This window comes from Ranitomeya imitator, chromosome 10 (genome assembly GCF_032444005.1).
Source record: "Ranitomeya imitator isolate aRanImi1 chromosome 10, aRanImi1.pri, whole genome shotgun sequence".
Classification (NCBI taxonomy): domain Eukaryota; kingdom Metazoa; phylum Chordata; class Amphibia; order Anura; family Dendrobatidae; genus Ranitomeya; species Ranitomeya imitator.
This window is the reverse complement of record NC_091291.1, coordinates 9061203-9084318: the sequence shown is the minus strand read 5'-3', so window position 1 is coordinate 9084318 and position 23116 is coordinate 9061203. Positions and strand designations below refer to the sequence as shown.

The 23116-nt window shown below is 42.0% G+C and overlaps 1 protein-coding gene across 1 annotated transcript in view; it reads left to right on the top strand.

The window, feature by feature from the left end:
• The window catches only part of LOC138651619 (IgGFc-binding protein-like), a 46716-nt gene extending 23816 nt beyond the window's left edge, over positions 1-22900 (top strand). The window contains exons 4-22 of the mRNA XM_069741939.1: positions 994-1870; positions 2053-2387; positions 3280-3847; positions 4383-4981; positions 5289-5862; positions 7411-8000; positions 9007-9559; positions 10449-10654; positions 11951-12092; positions 12336-12667; positions 13807-14365; positions 14460-15061; positions 15346-15907; positions 17340-17935; positions 20042-20606; positions 20722-20921; positions 21387-21767; positions 21935-22218; positions 22656-22900. Of these exons, the coding sequence (XP_069598040.1) occupies positions 994-1870; positions 2053-2387; positions 3280-3847; positions 4383-4981; positions 5289-5862; positions 7411-8000; positions 9007-9559; positions 10449-10654; positions 11951-12092; positions 12336-12667; positions 13807-14365; positions 14460-15061; positions 15346-15907; positions 17340-17935; positions 20042-20606; positions 20722-20921; positions 21387-21767; positions 21935-22218; positions 22656-22707 (8577 nt within the window). The 3' untranslated portion in view covers positions 22708-22900. The remainder of the gene's footprint in view (positions 1-993; positions 1871-2052; positions 2388-3279; positions 3848-4382; positions 4982-5288; positions 5863-7410; positions 8001-9006; positions 9560-10448; positions 10655-11950; positions 12093-12335; positions 12668-13806; positions 14366-14459; positions 15062-15345; positions 15908-17339; positions 17936-20041; positions 20607-20721; positions 20922-21386; positions 21768-21934; positions 22219-22655) is intronic.
• Positions 22901-23116: the final 216 nt, after the last annotated feature.

Sequence of the window (23116 nt, the reverse complement as noted above, 5' to 3'; positions counted from 1 at the left end):
TCTTTCCACAATAAATGGGACATTCTTCACATTGCCTTGGGTCTATTTTTGAAGGTCCTTTTTCTTCTCTAGCTCCTAATGTTGGCTGTTTCTTCTTTAACCACATCTACTCTGGCTTCCTTTTCTTCACCTTGCAGAACATAGTTTCGCTAGACTTTTCAAAAGCATCCTAGGTTCATCTTTTGACGTTTTGTGCTGTAGTCATCTTGCTCCTACATGCTGGATCATTTCTCCTTCACTTTTTTGAGCCCAAAAAGTTTTTTACTACATTATTTCTTTCCATAATGAATGGGACATTCTTGGAGTTGCCGCAAGTCTATTTCTGAAGGTCCTTATTCCACCTTAACTTCTATTGTTGACCATTTCTTCTTTGGTCGCCTCTATTCTGTCTTTGTTTCCTTCATCTCATAGTACAAATTTTCACTAAACCTTTCAACAAACATCCGAGATCCAGATCTCTAGACCTCCTGTGTGGTGTATCTTTAGTCATCTTGCTCTTACACACTTGGTCATTTAATCTCCACCTCTCGAGCATGTTCCAACGATGTCAAGATTTAATAAAGTTGAAGAAGTTTATTTCTTCAAGTCTTTTCTCCAAGCTCTCACTCTGTGAATCATTCAATACACGAATGGACCATATAAAAGAGCTGCAAAAGGGCAATCTTATCAGAGCCCTGATGCTTAAATGGTTGTAATGGCTTTCTCAGCACTTAACGGAGGGATAAGACTTGTCCTCTAGATCCCTCCACTGAAATACAAGGTGCCTGCATTAGATTCCCAATATTGGGGACCTGCATAAATACTCAGTCAAGCATATATGTGTATAACATCATCTGATGACACCAATCTTGAACATACAGTATGTCCACCTTTAGTCAATGAAGCTCCACATTTGTCCAAACGAAGTATTTCCTGGAGTGTCTACCACCGTGCATGATTGCTGTTTGGTTAGCTTTGAAATAATTGTTTTATTTTTTCATTGTTTCTCTATAGGAGTTGGGGACTGAATATTACATTGTTACTCCACCCGAGGGATCTTCTAAAGAGTTTGCTATCATCACAAAAGAACCTGCAACAATAGCCATATATCCTACGGGTACATTGACCTATTTGGGAAAAATCTACACCAAAGGGAAGTCATTCGTAGTTAAACTTCAAGGCTCTGAAGTTATCCAGTTCCAAAGTGAAGATGATCTGAGTGGCACCAGAGTTGTGTCAGACAACGAAGTTGCAGTCCTAAGTGGTCACACCTGTGCCCAGAAGTTCACCAAGTGCAACCATGTCTACGAACAGCTGCAGCCCACCTTTATTTGGGGGTTAACGTTCTTCATACCAACTGTATCATTCCAGACCAAGTATGATCTGGTGTATGTTACAGCTGCCACGGAGAACACGCTAGTGAGCTATCAAGCTGGATCCCTGAAGAAAAGTGAAGAACTAGATGCTGGAAAAGTCTTGGAACTTGAACTCAAGCCGGATACTCCACTTTTCATCAATGCAACAGAAGGCATCCAAGTCATGTATTACTGTACCGGTGGCAGCAAAGGATCGGCAAATTATAACACCATTCTAATGACCGTCCCAGATGTGACCTCATTTTGTACTTCATTCCAAACTCTGAAAGATTTTAGTAACGACGCCATTCTTGTGGCTAAGACTTCTGATCTTAATAGCATAACCGTGAACAAAGCTTCTTTGGAGGGCGTCAACTGGAAGACGATCCAAGGAAGTGAATATTCCTGGGGAGAGTACCAAGTGACTTCAAAATCTAAGCAAAATGTATTCGAAAGCAGCAAAAGTCAATTTTTTCTAAGTGTTTATGGGATGCCGAACTTAAGTTCATTTGGAGAGATGGCAACTTGCATTGCTGGTAAGTTGACATCAAAGATGGAGGAAGTTGGCTTCTCATCTACCAGTAGATCTTTCCTTTTTTTGCAGACGTACAGAGTTGCATTTCGATGGTTAAATGATTTTGTTACATTGTAATAAATAAACTTGGAATTAAAATTTTCGTTTTGAATATAACACAGAACATTTAATTTCATTACTTAGGTTCCTCCCGACCATCGTGCAGCCAAGTCCAATGCAGGACAAAAGAAGTTTGCAAAATCGAACGCGGTAAAGCCAAATGCCAATCAATCAAAGAAGACATATGCTGGGCATGGGGAGACCCCCATTACCGCACATTTGATGCAAAATATTATGATTTCCAAGGAACCTGCTCGTACACGATGGCCAAAACCTGTAATGCCGACCTTCCATTCTTTAATGTTGAGACTCAAAATGAAAACCGAGGTTCATCTAAAGTATCGTACCTTAAATCGGCCACTATCCAGGTCTACAATTATACTATCGTTGGTGTCAGGTCGGAATTTGGAGTAGTGAGGGTAAGTGATTGATATTTCACCGAACAGTGGGGCAATCACCTATGTCCCCACCATCCTGGTCTACAATTATAGTATTGTTGGTGTCAGGTCGGAATTTGGAGTAGTGAGGGTAAGTGCCTGATATTTCACCGAACAGTGCGGCAATCACCTATGTCCCATCGGAAAGAATATGCTAAGTTTTCTAAATATAAAATTTATCTTCAGCACTTTCTGAAACCTTTTGATTCAGTAATATACAGGATGTCCCCATAAACTAAAAACATCACCTCCAGGGCTGGATTAAGGTTGATGGTGGCCCCAAAGCAAATATATGGTGGAAGTCTCTGTTTCACCAGAAAGTAACCCCTTTCACATATAAGAGGTAGTGCTACCTATCCACCGCTCTATCCACCGCCCTCACCGCAAGTGACTCCTTTAAAATGCCCATTCATCTTTAATATCTGTCAGCCGAATGCTCGTATGGCCAACAGCTTTTCTTTCTCACCCCTTGAACATGCATGCTCGGTTTGGCCAACTCTCGATATGGAGAAGAGAGAAAGCCACAAGCCACAGCTGGTTACACCTGATGTTCACTTATGTCCCTTGAGATCAAAAGAGATTGAATGGTGTATGGGAACCTTAAGACTTAAAGGGGTTGTCCTGGATTAGGAAAACAGGGCTTACTTTCTTCCTGTACGGTTTGCAGCTCAGACCCATTCATTTCACCTAGCCTATGAAAAGGTTTTTGAAAAAGAGCAACCATGATTTTTTTAATTTTGGAAAACCACTTTAAAAATAGAGTCACATTGATGGCCAACTCTTCTTGGCCATCAAGAAGCATGGAATGGTTCCCTAAATAATTCAGCCTTGGTTTCCCTCATCATAGATTTCCTATGTTTTCTATATTTTATAGGTAAATAATCAAAAAGTTCAGCTTCCGATTAAACTAAATGGCGGCAAGTTGATTTTATCCCAAAGTGGAACTTCCTTAATTCTTGAGACGGATTTTAAGCTCAAGGTCCTCTACGACTGGAACATCCTCTTGAAGATCAGCGTCCCCAGCAGTTTCTATAAAGCCGTTTGTGGTCTATGCGGAAATTACAACGATAACCCAAACGACGACCTCTCCAAAGAAGGAGCGACTTTAACCCCAATCAATTATGGAAAACTTTGGAAAGTTGAGGAAACCAGCGATCCAAGCTGCCACGATGACTGCAATGGAGACTGCGTGACCTGCACGACAGACAAAAAGAAGCTCTACGGAAACAGTCAGTTTTGTGGCATCCTCACCCAGAATCCAGGACCTTTTAAAATTTGCCATAATACTATTAATCCCAGCATGTACCGGGAGAACTGTATCTTTGATATGTGCCTCAACGATGGTTACCTTCAGATTTTGTGCCAGACATTGAAGACCTACAGCGATGCCTGTGCCAGGGAAGGCATACAAGTCGGTGAATGGAGAACTATAAGCAACTGTCGTAAGTAGAACCCTGACATCTTCTTATTGTAGGTAACTAGAGATGAGAAGATTGATCTGGTGCAAATTAAATTTGTTTCAAAATTAAGTAAATTTGCTAGGGCAAGGCAAGTTCAAACAATTTGCGTAAATTGGTAAAAAAAAAACCCGCAAGTCGCCATTTTACACAACGCACAAGCCATAAAGGGCTCACATGAAATCAGGCGCAGCCGCAATTAAATTATATGCTATCGTAATATAGACAGTGAATGAAGAAGAACTACGTAAGCCTGTATAAAAGCCAAGGCAGGGAAGACAGTGGTGGGTACTCTGGAAAGTGAGAGGACATCACAGCTCTCAGCTCAGTCATAGAAATAGGTAGATGAAGCCATAATATACCAAATAAAAATTATAGTCCGTGTGTGACAACACAAAAAATAGTTGCCCATAGCCATGTATGTTAAGGTCATTATGGACAAAATTGTATTAGTCTTTCTTTAACTATTCCTCAAATTGATATTATTAACAATAACATTTTTTATTTTTTTTATCCCCAGCTATGGATTGTCCTGGAAACAGTACATATAACTCATGTGGAAGTGCTTGCCCAGCTACGTGCCAGAATCAGAAAGCTCCATCCAACTGCAGCCAGCCTTGTATCGAAACCTGTGAGTGTAACCAAGGATTCGTCCTGATCGAAGGAACGTGTCAACCAAAGGAAAACTGTGGCTGCTCTTACCAAGGCCGTCTGATGAATCCAGGTGACTCATTTTGGAATGATACCACCTGCCAAAAAAAATGTGTCTGCAATCCATCCACTCGTAAAGTCGAGTGTGCCAGTACCAAGTGCCCGAAAGGAGAGAGTTGTTCGGTCAAGGATGGAATCCAAGATTGCTATCCACTCAGTTACGCCACTTGCTCAGCTTCAGGAGACCCTCACTATGTCACCTTTGATGGCCTCCATTATGACTTCCAGGGAGCTTGCGATTACTTGCTGTCCGGGCTCTGTAATAGCAATAAAGGTCTAACTGATTTTCAAATCGTCGTACGCAACGAAAACCAAGGAAGTCTTGTCGTCTCTTATACCACCGTCGTCATCTTCAAGATATTTGGAATAGAAATCCAAGTCCGTAGAGACAACCCAGCAGCAGTTTTGGTGAGTACAAGTTCATAGTTACGGTCATATCAATAGATTCTAGACCCGCAACTTCCTAGAATTAAATAATTCCAAAAACTAGAATGTCTGTCGATTACACGTCTTTGGGTATCAGTAACACAACTAGAAACAATAGACACAAAGAATGAACACGACTAAAGAAAAAAATCCCAAATTTTTGCTCCCTAATTTTCGACAATTATTCAAAAAAATGTACTCAATTTATTGGAAGAATTGGAATGAGCTCATTCTACATGTCTCCACATCGGCTAACGCTAGGAGCTAAAATGATTGTTTTTCGTTTTAGGTGGATAAATTAAAGTCCAATCTTCCACTGGCAATGAGACAAAAACTTGGTAATATCGACATCTTCCAGTCAGGTAGACAATGCATTATTCAGACCAACATCGGAATCCGTGTGACATTCGACTGGGAGGCACGAGTCGGAGTGACTCTTCCCTCGATATATTTTGGATCCGTATGCGGCCTCTGCGGAAACTTCAATAACGTTTCTACAGATGAGCTAATTGATCGAGATGGAAAAGTTCAGCCTGATGTTCCTTTGTTTGGTCATAGTTGGAGAGAAGGAGAAAATGCTGACCAATGCAAAATCGTCAGCGGAGGTAATTGCACCAATCTTCTAAAGCTAGAAGGCGAGCAAAAGAAAAACCTGAAGGAGTGCGGCATGGTGCTCGACCCGAAGGGTCCTTTCAGAAATTGCCATTCCAAAATTGATCCCGTATCTTACTTTAAGGACTGTGTTTATGACATGTGTGCATACGGTGAAAGGCAGGATCTCATCTGTAGGCTATTGACCGGCTATGCTGCCTCGTGTCAGGACGTTGGCGCTGTCATCTATGAATGGAGATCGGACATCTGTCGTAAGTATATTCATGACCAATGACTGTAGTTCTCAAGATGTTATTTCCAAAAACCAACCAAGTAACCTAGTAATGGGGTCAGCGCTAGCATACTCTACCTGGGCAAACACATCTCATACAGCATCGACAGTACAGGGATGTCCATTATTGCTTTGACCCATTGAGCTTAGGAGGCCGCTAAGTAAACATGATTGTCATGTCAAGGTGGGATAACGAGGGTCTTATCATGAGTCTGGAGTTGGCCATGGTTTCAGCATCAGAAAATCAGAAACATCACAAAATACATAGCCATAATATGATATCCACATTAGACCATAATGTATCCTTCGATTGCTTCTGCTTTGATAAGGACACCTAGATGTTCCAATGGAGAGAGAGAAGAATACTTCCAAAATATAGTGCCACCATGGGACAACTAGTGGCAACACGCAAACATATCATGATACCATGGTATGAGGCCACAGAGCAACCATAAAGAGGGAAGAGGGAATCAATATCACCATTACACACTGAACGGGAAACCACTGGGTAAATCTGACAGGGAGAAGGACTTGGGGATCCTAGTTAATGATAAACTTACCTGGAGCAGCCAGTGCCAGGCAGCAGCTGCCAAGGCAAACAGGATCATGGGGTGCATTAAAAGAGGTCTGGATACACATGATGAGAGCATTATACTGCCTCTGTACAAATCCCTAGTTAGACCGCACATGGAGTACTGTGTCCAGTTTTGGGCACCGGTGCTCAGCAAGGATATAATGGAACTAGAGAGAGTACAAAGGAGGGCAACAAAATTAATAAAGGGGATGGGAGAACTACAATACCCAGATAGATTAGCGAAATTAGGATTATTTAGTCTAGAAAAAAGACGACTGAGGGGCGATCTAATAACCATGTATAAGTATATAAGGGGACAATACAAATATCTCGCTGAGGATCTGTTTATACCAAGGAAGGTGACGGGCACAAGGGGGCATTCTTTGCGTCTGGAGGAGAGAAGGTTTTTCCACCAACATAGAAGAGGATTCTTTACTGTTAGGGCAGTGAGAATCTGGAATTGCTTGCCTGAGGAGGTGGTGATGGCGAACTCAGTCGAGGGGTTCAAGAGAGGCCTGGATGTCTTCCTGGAGCAGAACAATATTGTATCATACAATTATTAGGTTCTGTAGAAGGACGTAGATCTGGGTATTTATTTATTATGATGGAATATAGGCTGAACTGGATGGACAAATGTCTTTTTTCGGCCTTACTAACTATGTTACTATGTTACTATGTTACCTGATGCCCATGACTCTGCCATGTGCCATCAGTTCCAACACTAGATGTTGCAGCTATTTATTTGCGTAGACACTTGACCGATTCCAGGTAAAGATACATAAAGAAAAAGGCAGTGGTTACCCTCTTTCCTCTTGGGCTCCGTTGTGGTTGCACAGGTTGTATCAATGGTATGTCCACCCTTGACCGATTCTATATAGGATAAAACTGAAAAATGTAAAAGAAAACAAATGCAACAACAATATGCTGCAATTCTCAAACTTGTTTCCTTTGCAGCGATGACCTGCCCCCTGAACAGCGGATACAACATTTGCGTCAGTGGCTGTCCTTCCACCTGTCTCTCTTTATCAATGTCCTCGAAATGTGACTCCACCTGCAGAGAAGGCTGTGAATGTGAGAAGGGCTATGTCCTCAGTGGTACAGAGTGTGTGCCCCTGTCCCAGTGCGGATGTCTCTACAACAACCTTTATTACAAGCCCGGGGACATCTTCTATCCAGAAAACACATGTGAGAATAAATGCACCTGCAACGGTGGAGGGATTGTCACCTGCATGCCAACCTCCTGTGGCCCATATGAAGAATGTAGCATTGTCAACGGGATACAAAGCTGCAATCCCGTGGGAAGTGCCACGTGCTCCGCCATTGGCAGAACGACCTTTAATACATTTGATAATTTTGGATATGATTTCAATGGAAACTGCTCTTATATATTATCGAAGACTTGCTTGACCGAGGGGTCAAACTTGACTCCTTACGTGATCCGAATCAGGAACATAGACGGCTCCTTTTCCATCAGCAAAAAACTCGTACTCGAAGTCTACAACTATACTGTCACCATCTTCCAAGGAGCTGAAAACAAAATTTTGGTAAGACCTTTAATTTTTACTATTTATAAAGCAAAAATTTCCTTCTTAAGCATTTCTGTTTTTTTTTTGGAACCTCAACTGTGAGAAGAACGGTAGCGATAAGTGAATAGTGAAGGCAAATCGAGTATGCCTTGAATTACAGATTGTGATTATTTAGTCTGAATTTTCTAAAATTATATTCACACAAAAACAGCAAACTAGTGACTGACCGCCAGTATTTGGTAAAAAAACACAACCCCTTCAGTCCAGCCCCTGCAGTGATCTTCATTTGGCTATCTTTGGTGTCATGCAATGTCATAACGTTGCTGCATAGGAGAAGCAAAAATGGTGGCCACTGGAAGGACCTGAAGATGCCCAATGAAAATGAGACCAATGATGCTGGACTAATGAGTGGCTACTTGGTGGTAGAGTTGGGTGAGTATAATTTTTGTATAATTTTGGGTTCCTTCCCAAATTTGAATGAACTGCCGATTCCACATTTTGGCATATTCGCTCATCAATAAAGAACAATATCTGGTGGTACTCTATTAGCAAATTCCTGTCATTGCTTCTCTTGGCTCAATGGAGAGAGAAGCAAGCGGGTGCCTCCACCTTTTCGTTGAGTTCAATGGACTCTATTAACCGGGATTCAGCCAACAAAGGTCACCGCATCTCCATCATCTTCATAAGTGGAGGTCCCACCAAAATTTATATAAATCATGGGTTTGAACCGATGGATTCCCAATATAGTTGAATGAGTTGGGACATTTCCAAAAGGAAAGAACGCTGTCCCTGATATAGACCAGACTTTGGACCTCTTCATTAAGACGAATTCTTCTCTAGAGGACCATCATTTCCCTCTGTTTTTCTCGGATGTCTCAATGTGTTTGTTCAATGTTTTCCAATGAGCAGAACCTCTTCATATGTCCAAGAACAGATAGGGTTGGGTCACTTCTGCTTCGATGGAAGAACAAGCCTTCTGGCATTAATAATCTGGTGATCCATTTCCTTGTTTTCTTTTGCTCAGGTAAACAATATTCTTCGAAATGTCCCATTTGTGGTGGAGGCCAATCAATTCAGAGCTGATTATCAGGGTGGAGGACTTGTCCTTAAAACTGACTTTGGCTTGGTCATTACTTCAGACAATGCCATTCATGTAACAGTGCCAGGAAACTATCACACACAGACTTGTGGTCTGTGCGGAAACTACAACGATGACCCTAAGGATGAGTTTAGTCCTCGTAATTGCGATGCTGTGTCATTTGCCGAATCTTGGAAGGAAGAAGAAGACTTCTGCACTACAAATGAAGTCTGCTCTGGAGATGACCAGCTTTGTGCTGACTGTCCCAGGCTAGCACGGAAAGAGTTCGCTGGGGAAAACTTCTGCGGTATTCTGACTTCTCCAAGTGGTCCATTCTCACCGTGTCACCAAACAATTGACCCAACAGCCTACCTGAAGAGCTGTATCAATGCTCTTTGCTCAAAAACTGGAGAACTTTGTACCATGCTTCAAGGCTATGCCAAAGTTTGTCAGGCTGCGGATGTTGCTATAAAGCCATGGAGGACACAAAGTTTTTGCCGTAAGTACATGTTACAATTTTTACATATTCCGTAAAGATCATGGTCCAAGAAGAATACATGAGAATGAAGGTCCACCCTTGTAATTCACCATCCATATCGTTTCTGGTAAGCAGGAGCTCGCTAATGAATAATTATAGCAGAAAATTCCTGTTTTATTCCCAAGATAGTCATACTGCTCCAATATTATCCAATGTATAGATATATAGACCATTTGGTAAAAAAATTGTCCTGTCCCAAGACCAAAAAGTTTACGTGATATTGATTGATCAAACAAAATCACCAACAATAGGTAGAAATCAGCAAAAATTATCCGGTCAGGTATCATTTACAGTTATTGACACTACTGTAGGTTTGGATTGAGGTCAGCAAAAAAGTAGGGTTCACCGCTCGTATCTATGGTGAAGGATGTCTGCAGCTCCCCACAGGAGGGCCCTAAGATGTCATAGGGCCATCCTGTGCAGAAAGAGGACAATTCATGTGACACAGGTAGACTTTAAACTACTACTACTACTGGGCAATCATCTCCACTGAACATTAGACTTTGTCTTGATAGGGTTGAAGTCTCCTACTCTTCCAATGACGTAGAGCAGTGTTCCCCAATTCCAGTCCTCAAGAGCCACCAACAGGTCATGTTTTCAGGATTTCCTTTGCATTGCCCAGGTGATAATTGCATCACCTGGACAGGCAAGAATTCAATCACCTGTACAATACTAAGGAAATCCTGAAAACATGACCTGTTGGTGGCTCTTGAGGACCGGAGTTGGCGAACACTCACGTAGAGAGTCAAGTGCCTTTCTAATAATTCCGTCCTGTATATTGCACTTAACTTAAGAACTGGAATATGTGTGATGTCCATTGTCTGACATGTATCTGTTCCGATGTTTCCAGCATACACCTGCTCCCAGGAGAACAGCCATTATGAGCTTTGTGCCGACGTTTGTTCCACCAGTTGCTCTTCCCTCTATGACATTACCAGCTGCCCGACAACCTGCGCAGAGGGCTGCCAATGTGACACCGGATATTTATTCCAAAACAATCTCTGCGTGACTCCAGATCTGTGTGACCGATGCATCCTAAACTCCACCTTCTACAGGGTGAAGTGCTACATTGTTACTCACATGATCATAAAATAATATGTTCTGATAGGATCATGGAAAGGACTACACACACCACCCAGTGCTCCACCCGCTCATGCTCCTCATCCTTCTTACTTCAATTTTCTTCCTCTCCATCTTCATTTATTTTTTCTTCTCCAAATCTTTAATTCCTTTTCTCTTTCTTTCTTTCTTTCTTTCTTTCTTTCTTTCTTTCTTTCTTTCTTTCTTTCTTTCTTTCCGTTCACTGTATTCTCTTTTTCTTTTCCTGAATTGTAGTACTTTTTATTTTTCCACCATTATCTTCTTTCTCCTCTTTTCCTCCTCATTCCTTCTTATTCCATTTCCTTCTTATTCTTCTGCCATTCTCCTTACTCGTCTGCCTCTCTCTTCTTCCCCTTCCGCTTTCCATTAGCCTCCATTTTTCTTCCTCCTCTGCTTGTTTTCCTCCTATTCTCCTTCTTCTTTTGCTCCATTCTCCTGCTCCCCTCTTTTTACTTTTCTTTTTCTCCATTCTAAATGTCCCAACTGTTTCTTTCCCTCGTTCACTTTCTTTTCCTCACTTTGTTTCTACTGCCTCTCATTTTTTTTGTCTACAACCTTATTATTTTTCTTCTTCCTCATTCTTCTTACCCCCATTTTCCTTTTTCTTTTTCCTTCTCCTCTTCCAATTCTCTTTATCTTCTCCTTCATATTCCATCTTCATTTTTGTGCCCCCCCCCATTTCCCTTTTTTTCTTCTTCCCCTTCTTTGCTTTATTCTTCCCATTCTCTTTCTTGTACTCATCCTTTTCCTTATCTTTTCCTCCCTCTTTCCTTATCCCTCCTTTGTTTTCTATGTTCCACATTTCCCTTTCTTTCTTCTTCCCATTCTCTTTTTTACTCACCCTTTTTCCTTACCTTTCCCACTATTCTCATTTTTTCACCCATTTCTTTTTTCTTTATCTCTGTTCTTTTCATTTACCTTCTCTCCTCATTTTCCTTATTTTCTCCCCTTTTCCTTCTTCTTTCTCAATTCTTTATTTCTCCCTATTTTCCATCTACTCTTTTCATTTCCCTTCTTCTCTCCCCATTTTCCTTCTTTTCTCCCCTTTTCCTTCTTCTTTCTCAATTCTTTATTTCTCCCTGTTTTCCATCTTCCTTCCTCTCCTCCCCTCATTTTCTCTTTTCCTCCCATTTTCCTTTTTCCTCCTCCTCCTGAGTCTCCTCCTTTGTTTTCCTCCCTCTTCGTCTTTCAATACATTGTTACATTGTTCATGTTTTTTGAGATTGTAATGATGTCTTTGCTCTTCGTCAGGTCAATGAAACCATCATCTCGGAGGACTGCAGCCAGTCTTGTACTTGTACTTCTCGACATTTGATGGACTGCCAGCCATACGGGTGTTCTTCTGATGAAATCTGTACTGTCGGAGAGGGAAAGGTCCAGTGTATTAATAAAGGTTGGGCATCTTTTGGTTACATAATGGTGCGAATTCTCATTAGATCTTTCAGTTTGAATTCCAGGATCCACATATTGAAGATCTTAGTCGTCATCTTCGTAAACTACGGGGAGACCTACACCATCCTACCATAGAACGGAGCATTACCAACATAGAACGGAGCATTACCAACATAGAACGGAGCATTACCACCATAGAACGGAGCATTACCCGATCAATCATTTTTTTCCCCTCTTTTTCTAGATCCTTGCAAATCAGTTGCGTGCAGAAACCAAGAACATTGTGAGGTCCCTGAGGGAAATCTTGGCGTTTGTGTTCCTGACTATTCAAGCTCTTGCACGGCCTGGGGAGACCCTCATTTCACAACCTTTGACGGCTACAACTATGACTTCCATGGCACCTGCACGTATATCCTGGCGGAATACGTCGGCTCTGATATAACCCTGGACTATTTCCGGGTCGAGGAGAAGAATGACAACAGAGGAAGTCCAACGTCCTCTTCTGTCAGGCTGATCAATATCTTTATATACAACCACAACATTTCCATTGTCAAAGACGAACCTGGACAAGTGCGAGTAAGTGTCCTTCACTTGTAACTCATGTCTGGGCGACTATTACTAGTACCATACAATAGACTGCCTCTAAAAGCTGCACAGACTGGTTTTAGGTCCTTCTGATTGGACATGTGCAGAAAGTGATTAAGAAGATGCAAATTATAGAAGGAAAACTCCAAAATATTAATGTGCGGTCTATAGAACTTACAGCTATACAATATACTGCCTATATAGGCTGCACAGTCTAGTTTTAGGTCTTCTTTTATTGAAGGGTGAGTGAGGCCAGAAGTGCTTGAAGGCATTAAGAAGATGTAAGTTATAGAGGAAAATGTCCAATATATTAATGTGTGGTCTATAGAAACTACAGCTATACAATATACTGCCTATATAGACTGCACAGTCTTGTTTTAGGTCCTCTTTTGTTAAAGGGTGAGGGAGTCCGGAAGTGAAAGAAGGCGTTAAGAAGATGCAAGTTATGGAGAAAAAAGTACAATATATTAATGTGTGGATTATAGAAATTACAGCTATGCAATACAGTATACTGCCTTTATAGGCTGCACAGATTTGTTTTAGGTCTTTCTTATTGGGAGGTGTGAGAAGCAAGATGTGACAGATGCGAATAACAAAATGCAAGTTAGAGAAGAAAAAAATGCAATGTAGACTAAGGAAGTTACAGGAAGTTCTATCTGCTATAGAATATTCTGCCTCAGTGTGCTGCATAGACTTGCTTTAGATCCTTTTTTCTATGAGATAATCAGGATAGGAGTAAGTAGATGCAAGTTACAGAAGGAAATGCCCAATGTATTAATGTTTAGGCTGCAAAGGCTACAGGAAGTTATATCTGCTATACAACAGACTGCAACTATATGCTGCACAGACTTGCTTTATGTTTATTTCACTTAAAGGTATATGAGGGCGCATGCGTAACATGGGAGTAAGAAAATGCAAATTATAGAAGTAAAATTCCAATAATTCCAATGTATTAACAAATAGGGTAAATAGCCTACAGGAAGTTCTATCTGCTGTACAATAGACTGCCTCTATGAGCTGCACAAACTTGTTTTCCGTCCTTATTAGGAGGTGTTAGATCTATGTTGAGATCTGAATCTTCTGTTCTTTGTTCCATAAATTTCTACAATTTATTTTTTGTAAATTTTCAGATAAATGGCGAAATTAGAAATCTCCCCATCATTAGCGAGTCCTTCACCATCACTCACGTCGGAGAATACGCAGTCCTGAAAACGGCCGGTGGCATCCAGGTGGAATACGATTACAACTGGCACGTAGAAATCACAATTCCCAGCAGCTATTTCGCCACCATTGGAGGTCTGTGCGGAAACTTCAACGGCAACTTTCGAGACGACAAAGTGACTCCCGACCACGTACAGATGACCGTGATAACTAAGTGGGCGAAGTCATGGAAAGTCGATGAAGACGAGCAGTTCTGCTGGGACAGTTGTCATGGAAGCTGTGCCGAATGCAATGAGACCCAGAAGAGCCTCTACGAGGGAGAAGACTTCTGCGGTCGCCTTGAAGCCGACGATGGACCCTTCAGAGAATGCCACGCCAACGTCAGCACCACCGTGTTCTTCAACAACTGCGTCAAAGATGTTTGCAGTCATGATGGTCTCGGCTTGTGTCAAGCTTTCGAAGCCTACATTTCAGCGTGTCGAAAGCAGGGAATACTCATCCCGGACTGGAGAAAGATTACAGGATGTGGTAAGCTCAATTTTTCACTTTTTTTTGTGGTCATTTCGCCTTACAAAATAGTCACTATGAGTTTAAATCGAAATGTGTTTCGTTCTTTGCCTAGATATGAATTGTCAAGAGAATAGTCACTATGAATTCTGTGGCAATGCTTGCCCGGCCACCTGCTTGGACAAAAGCTCTCCAGATCGATGCGCCGAGCCCTGCCGGGAAATATGCCAGTGCGACGAGGGATACGTTTCTAGCGCTGGACAATGCATTGATGTCGCCAGCTGTGGTTGTATCTACAAGGACCACTATTACAAGCCCAACCAAGTGTTCTGGTCTGATGATAAGTGTAACGTTCGCTGTAATTGCGACCCCATCCTTGGCCTGGTAGTGTGCAACGATGACAAATGCAAAGACACGGAAAGGTGTATGCTGAAAAATGGAGTCCGGGATTGTTATCCCGTTAGCTTCTCCACGTGCATCAGCAGCGGAGATCCTCACTATACCACCTTCGACGGGAAGAGGTATGACTTCATGGGGACATGTGCCTATCAGTTGACTGGATTGTGTCCTTCGATGGATCCAAACCTTACGCCTTTTCAAGTCAAAGTCCAAAATGAAAGGAGAGGAAGCAAAACTGCTTCTTACACAAAGTCTTTGACTTTGGAAGTTTACAATCAAACCATCACATTGACCAGGGACTATCCACAAAGAGTTTTGGTGAGTATTTTATGATTTATACTTGAAGTATAATGAAGAAGCATGATGCCTGATGTTCTCTAGTATGATCTCCAACTCTCAGCATGCGGTGACAACCTGAGACAATCAGGACAAAATTGAGGTCTTCGTCAACCATATTTTGGAGACCACAACTTTTCTCTACTGAAGCTTGAATGTCCCGGGTTTCATTCTAGACCTTCTAGCTTTTCCATCTATCTACTTTTCTTCTCTTTCTCTCCCTTCACATGGAAACAATTAAAATGCTCCAAAAATTTATTTTTCAGGTGAACGGTGTTGCTAAATTCATACCCTTTACCCTGGATTCCAACAGAATCAAAGCATTTATGAAAGGAGAACATGCATTTGTCAGGACTGATTTTGACTTAACCATCAATTTCAACTGGGACAATTATGGCCGAGTAATGGTGCCCAGCACTTACGCAGAAGCCCTCTGTGGCATGTGCGGAAACTTTAACCAAGATCCTAGTGATGACTTGGCCCCAAATGGCAACAATGAAGATTATATTAAGTTTGAAGAAAAGTATAGGGTTGAAGAAACCAACGATTGTAAAGTTGGGTGTGAAGGAAATTGCTCAAACTGCAGTAAGGAAGCTACAGATAAATACTCGGATGAGAAGTACTGTGGCATTATCAAGAAGCCGGATGGACCTTTGAGTCAGTGCTTTGATGTCGTTGACCCTACGCCATATTTTGGTGACTGCGTGTATGACACCTGCTTATATGGAGGTCAATATTCAGCCGTATGTGGAGCGATTGCTAGATATGTCTCTGATTGTCAAGAGAAGGGAATCACCATTAATGAATGGAGAAAGTATACAATATGTGGTAAGTTATGTCATCATCTCTTAATCTTAGATGACCAAGTAACTGTGACTTCTTCAGCCACAGATGACCATGACGTCTTCAGCCACAGATGACCATGACTTCTTCATCCACAAATGACCATGACTTCTTCAACCACAGATAGCCCTGATTTCTTCACTTACAGATAACCATGACTTCATCAGTCACAGATGACCATGACTTCTTCAGTTACAGATGACCATGACTTCTTCACTTACAGATGACCATGACTTCATCAGTCACAGATGACCATGACTTCTTTAGTCACAGATGACCATGACTTCTTCATCCACAAATGACCATGACTTCTTAAACCACAGATAGCCCTGACTTCTTCACTTACAGATAACCATGACTTCATCAGTCACAGATGACCATGACTTCTTTAGCCACAAATGACCATGACTTCTTCAGTTACAGATGACCATGACTTCTTCACTTACAGATAACCATGACGTCATCAGTCACAGATGACCATGACTTCTTCATCCACAGATGACCATGACTTCTTTAGTCACAGATGACCATGACTTCTTCAGTCACAGATGACCATGACTTCATCAGTCACTGATGACCATGACTTCTTCAGCCACAGTTGACCATGACTTTTTCAGCCACAGATGACCATGACTTATTCAACAACAGATCACAATGACTTCTTCAGTCACGGATGACTATGACTTCTTCAGTAACAGATGAATTGACCATGCCTTCTTCAGTCACGGATGACCATGATTTCTTCAGTCACATTTGACCATGAGTTCTTCAGTCACATTTGATCACAAATTCTTCAGTGAAGGATAACCATGACTTCTTCAGTCATAGATTACCATGACTTATTCAGCCAAAGATGGCCATGACTTATTCAGTCACAGGTGACCATGATTTCTTCTGTTACAGATGACCCTGACTTTTTCACTCACAGATGACCATTACTTCTTCAGTTACAGGTAACCATGACTTCTCCACTCATGGATGAACATGTGTTCTTAATGTTTTTAAGTTAACTTGAAATTGCAACTGGTAGAAGTAGAAGTGGCCTGACAGCTTTATGGTTGCCACTGACCATTTAAAAACAGGAATTAATTAGAAACACTGGCCACTTTTGGCTTGTGTCAAGTACCCAACCCAAAGAAAATCCCCCAAACCATAAACCTACGATTTTGTGCACCACAGGCTGATAATTTATAGGTTACATTAATTCTGACAGTTCTAGAGTTAATGAACTTCAATAATGTGACTGTTGAAGGTGGATGGACATCCTATGGTGGTCACTGACCGTTCTTAGTCAGGTTTCTTTACAAACTCTGATGATTTGAGCTTCCCTAGTGTAGAAGCACCATCTGTTGAGAAAGTAGATGAACCAGTTAGAGATATACAGGACATCATTATAACATTCTCCTTCCTCTTTTAGAGCCCATCTGCCAAGCAAACAGCCATTATGAGCTCTGTGGACCAGGTTGCCACACCACATGTTCAAGTCTCAACTCTGTATCCGACTGCCAGAAGACCTGCACAGAAGGATGCTATTGCGACAGCGGCTTCGTGCGCAGTGGAGATGAATGTGTTTCCATTTCAGAATGTGGCTGTGACTACAATAACACTTACTATCAAAGCGGTCAGACGTTTTATGCGAATGAGAAATGCAACGAGCAGTGCCAGTGTAAGGCCAATGGAGTGGTTGAATGCCATGCAGTATCGTGTGGCCCCAATGAAGAGTGTACGGTGGTCAATGGAGAAATCGCTTGCCATTCTAAGAAAACAGGCAAATGTCTGATGGCCGGGAACCATCACTTCATTACATTTGATGGCCTTATGTACAACCTCCAAGGCTCATGTTCCTTCACCTTGGTTGAGGTCTGCAGTGAAAACTTGGAACTTGGGAACTTTTCGATTGTGGCAGAAAGTGGAAGTTTTGGAACACATCATGTAGTTGGAACTAGTTCATTGAGCGTAAACGTGTATGAGTATGAAATTCTCATGTACAGGGACGCACAATGGATGGTGGAGGTAAGTCAATGGGTAGACAGAACAATCCAAAACAATTAACCATCTGCTCCATATAGATATGCATTATTTGTTGGCCCAATCTTGGGGTACCGTCACACTATAACATTTCGATCGCTACGACGGTACGATTCGTGACGTTCCAGCGATATCGTTACGATATCGCTGTGTCTGACACGCAGCAGCGATCAGGGATCCTGCTGAGAATCGTACGTCGTAGCAGATCGTTTAGAACTTTCTTTCATCGCTGGATCTCCCGCTGTCATCGCTAGATCGGTGTGTGTGACACCGATCTAGCGATCTAGCGATGCGATCCAGCGATGCGTTCGCTTGTAACCAGGGTAAACATCGGGTAACTAAGCGCAGGACCGCGCTTAGTTACCCGATGTTTACCCTGGTTACAAGCGTTAAACTAAAAATAAACAAACAGCACATACTTACATTCTGGTGTCCGTCAGGTCCCTTGCCATCTGCTTCCCGTACTGTGACTGCTGGCCGTAAAGTGAAAGCAGAGCACAGCGGCTGTGCTTTCACTTTCACTTTACGGCTGGCAGTCACTGAGTGCGGGAAGCAGAGACTGCAAGGGACGTGACGGACACCAGATGTAAGTATGTGCTGTTTGTTTTTTTTTAGTTTAACGCTTGTAACCAGGGTAAACATCGGGTAACTAAGCGCGGTCCTGCGCTTAGTTACCCGATGTTTACCCTGGTTACCCAGGGACCTCGGCATCGTTGGTCGCTGGAGAGCTGTCTGTGTGACAGCTCCCCAGCGACCACACTACGATTTACCTACGATCACGGCCAGGTCATATCGCTGGTCGTGATCGTAGGTAAATCGTATAGTGTGACGGTACCCTTAGGGCTACCTGATAAATGAGGGATAAGTGGAAAATAGATAAGGTGCCATTTAAAGGGAGTCGTAAGTTAATTGATAGTTACGGTAAGTTTTGACTCAGAGACAAAGGATAATTGGGCACAATCTGGAAAACCCTGCCTTGGGCGCCAAGAGAGCTACTTTTGGAGGGATCTGAGCTTAAAAAGTAAGGAACTGTATTTGAGGAACTCAGTCCTTGCATTTATTTTGGAGATGCTTCACTAAGGGTGATTTCACACTTGCGTTTTTGTCTGCAGCGTTTTTTGCACAAAAAAAGCATGCGTTTTTTTCCAATATTTAACATTGAAAACGCATGCGTTTTTTGTTGTACGAGTTTGGTCGCGTTTTGAAACGCATGCGTTTTTTTGCTGCATGCGTTCTTTTTCAGAAATGCAACTTCTAGTATTTTTGAGAGGGGTTTTTTTGACACGTAAAAACGCATGCGTTTTCATGCATTTTTTTGTGTCAAAAATACATTGGAGTCAATGGAAACGCATGCGTTTTTAAGCACATGCGTTTGTTTGCTTTAAAAGCGCATGCGTTTTTATAAAAAAAAAACAGAAAACACACTGATATGCCACCCCCCACCATAAAGGTGATAAAGGGATCCTAACCCTAACCCTAAAGGGATCCTAACCCTATCCCTATCCCTAACCCTAACCTTACCCCTAACCCTACCCCTAACCCTAAAGGGATCCTAACCCCAACCCTACCCCTACCCCTACCCCTAACCCTACCCCTAACCCTAACCCTAATCCCTTTAGGGTTAGGGTTAGGATCCCTTTAGGCTTAGGGTTAGGGGTAGGGTTAGGGTTAGGATCCCTTTAGGGTTAGGGTTATGATCCCTACCCCTAACCCTACCCCTAACCCTAACTATTTCTGCTTATAGTGGGTTTTTTACTTTATTTTGATGATTGGCAGCTGTCACACATTTCTCAGCATGCGTTTAAAAAATGAAAACGCATGAAAAAACGCATGTAAACACGTCAAAACGCTGCGTTTTTTTCACCACATGCAAAAACGCATGCGTCAAAAAAACGCAGCGTTTGCACGCGTTTACATGCGTTTTTTCACGCATGCGTTTTGAAACACAAGTGTGAAACCAGCCTAAGACTTTATAGAGTGCCCAAATTGAACAAGGGTCTATGAGGCTTTACACTGCTCTTATGATTAGCAACAGTTCCTTGACTAATTATGTGCATAAAATAGTAACGTATTTGGTCCTTCTGATTACAGGTTAATGAGGAGATCCACATTCTTCCTCTGGTTTTGGACCACGGTAAAGTTGAAATCCACCAAGAGGGTTCTAGCATAGTCCTTCACACTGACTTTGAGGTGGAAGTCCGCTATGACACCATTAATTCCGTTCACATCACAGTTCCTTCTGTATATGAGAGTGCCGTGTGTGGTATGTGTGGGAACTTCAATGATAACTATGGAGATGACTTACTTCTACCATCTGGCCAGCTTTCTGCAGCCCTGGAAGAGTTTGGGGCAGCATGGAGTACAAGCGGAGATGAAAAGGACTGCAGCTGTAAAGAGAATTGCACGGGTTGTGACGAGATGAGGTCAGCTATATTCAGCCAAGACAAGTCTTGTGGTTTATTGTTGAGGGATGATGGACCGTTTGCTGACTGCCATGGGCTAGTCAACGTGACTAACTATTTTAGCCAATGTATGCTTGATATGTGTGCAAGTGATGGCCAAAAAGATATCCTGTGTCAAAGCTTTCAAACTTATGCCTCAGCGTGCCAAGCTGCCGGGGCCAACATTCAATCTTGGAGATCATCCAGTTTCTGCAGTAAGTACCTTCATCACTAACAACTACTCTAATTTATTCATGATGGACTCGGTCTTCTAAGACCACCACCACGTATGTACGGCATGGTCATATCACATCACACTTTGTCTTATAGGTTTGGAGTGTCCATCGAACAGTCATTATGAGTTGTGCACTCACACTTGTGATGTTTCATGTTCTGGTATCTCCGCTTCTACTTCTTGCTCCAATCAATGCTCGGAGGGTTGTGAGTGTGATGACGGATATCTTTTCGATGGAAATCGTTGCGTCGCTATGGAATACTGCGGATGCTTTTCCAATGGAAGATACTACAATGTAAGTACAAAGAGTGGTGGCTTTTGGTTTTTGCATCTATTGATGACTCCTTAGAGTATTTTCCACTACATCCCAACCGTTGGTCTCCTGAGAACCATGCTTAAGGTCTCCCAGAAAACATTAAGTTTGTATTTATTGTAGAGTAGCTATAAGATGCCCTCAAGAGTGGAAAAACAAAAAGAAGTCGGTCTCTTTTGGTCAAAAGGTTGGTGGTGTACCACATAGTTCCTAAATAATGATGACCAGTCAACAAATTATGGAATTTATCTTGTGCCGTAATTTTTTCTATTGATTGAGGTATAGACGGGGTGTAACTTGATAAAATTGACGTGACTTTGAAGGAAATTTTGTAAGCAAACTTGATTAGTGTCCTCTTTGAAGACCATTCCGAGAATTAGACCTATTCTGCTGATCTGCAGTAAGCTCCAGATGCTTTTGCTGATTTTTCTCTCGCTTTCTCACCAGCTTGGAGATTCAGTTGTGTCCTCCGATTGTCGCCAACGATGCACATGTCAAAAAGGTGGCTTTGTTGAGTGCAACCAGTTTAGCTGCTCGGATGATGAATACTGTGGTCTTGAAGAAGGAAAGAAAGGCTGTTTCGCAAAACGTGGCACTTGCACCGTGAGCGCTAAGGGCGGCCTGGTCTCATTTGATAGTTTGTCTGGCTCTATCGCCCCCGATAACACATTTGACCTCACCACCGTTTGCAATCTCGATGCCGAGAATTGGTTCCGAATTGTTGTGATTACACGGAGTTGCAAGAGTCCAGATGAGTTTGACGTCTCTGCCGTCCATGTCTATTTCCCAGAATTCTCAGTCGCTCTAAATCCTCGTGGACGGGCATGGGTAAGTTCAATTGACCTCCCGCTATATAAATATCATAAATAACTGTGGTCTCCACCTTGTCAGGAGCCTGTCATCCAAACCGTTAGAGATATATTGGATTGAAGGACGCCCAAATTACAGAGGTAAGAGGGGTCACTAATATTTACCCTTCTAATTTGTTATCACAGTTGAACGGGAGGACACTGAGTCTTCCCCATACATTCGGAGGAGTGACTGTAGAGTCCACTGATGAGGGACTACTTATAAGACGGGACGAAGACCTGGAGTTCTGGATGGGTGAAAAAGGAGACCTAAAACTGAATGTGCACCAGAAATTCTCCGGAGCCCTTTGCGGGGCTTGTGGGAACTTCAACAAGAAGAAATCTGATGATCTTCAGATACAAGGAGGAACGACTGTAACCAAATTCTCTGAGTTCATTGCTTCTTGGAGAGCTCGAGATTTTCTCAAATGGTAAGAACCTGCCGATATTGGTCAGTTATAATCTCCAGCTCTTACATATTGCCTAATTCGATCTATAATGTATCATCTTCTCCAAAACTGTATAGAAACATCCATCATCCACTTTTTTGTTGCAAATCTGTATTTTGTTCACCCCTTTGCGTCCATTTTTAGGACAGTCATTCATTTCAGTCATTTTTTACAATTGTATTTGGTGTTTTCTTAACTTTTATTTGCATGTAGCTCTAAAAAAAGATTTTCATTCATTCCTTTCATTCATGGACATCGTCATAGTTAAGCAGCAGAGATATGTCACCGCCTATCTAGACAGGTCTTCCGTTTAGGACTGTAGCTCACTGATGGCCGTACTGTCGCTCAGCGTTTCCAGAGACCCGACACTACGTTCTTCCCATATTTTATACTATTTTATCCCATTTTGTCTCCTGCAGTGACCCTTCGTGTAAGTACGACAACTCCAAAAACCTTGACGTTTGCTTCTGAGTCTACATCTACGTTAATCTTCCCCAGTTTTACCGAAATTTGTAAACATTTAGTGACGAAACATTAAGATGATGTAAAGATTGCTACTTTTTTTATAATAAAGTTTTGATTTTTTTTTAGCATTGATAAAAGATCGGCAAATGTGTGATTGCATTGTTCTTTATGATGCTGCCAGTAAACAGTTTTTATCTATTGTGTGTGATGACTTTTTTAAGGAAATTTTACTTACTTTATCTTTTAAAAATGTTAAAGCTGCAAAGTTCCCAAGAGAGATAGTTGTGGGCGAGCTGCTGCTCACTCTCGGTTCTATTACAATTCTTTGTCGGGTATTCCGGGACCAGGGTCTCCTTCCTGTTTCTACCGCTAGGCGCTAGCTTGTCCTGTTCCCTGGATTACTTCTGATGGTGAA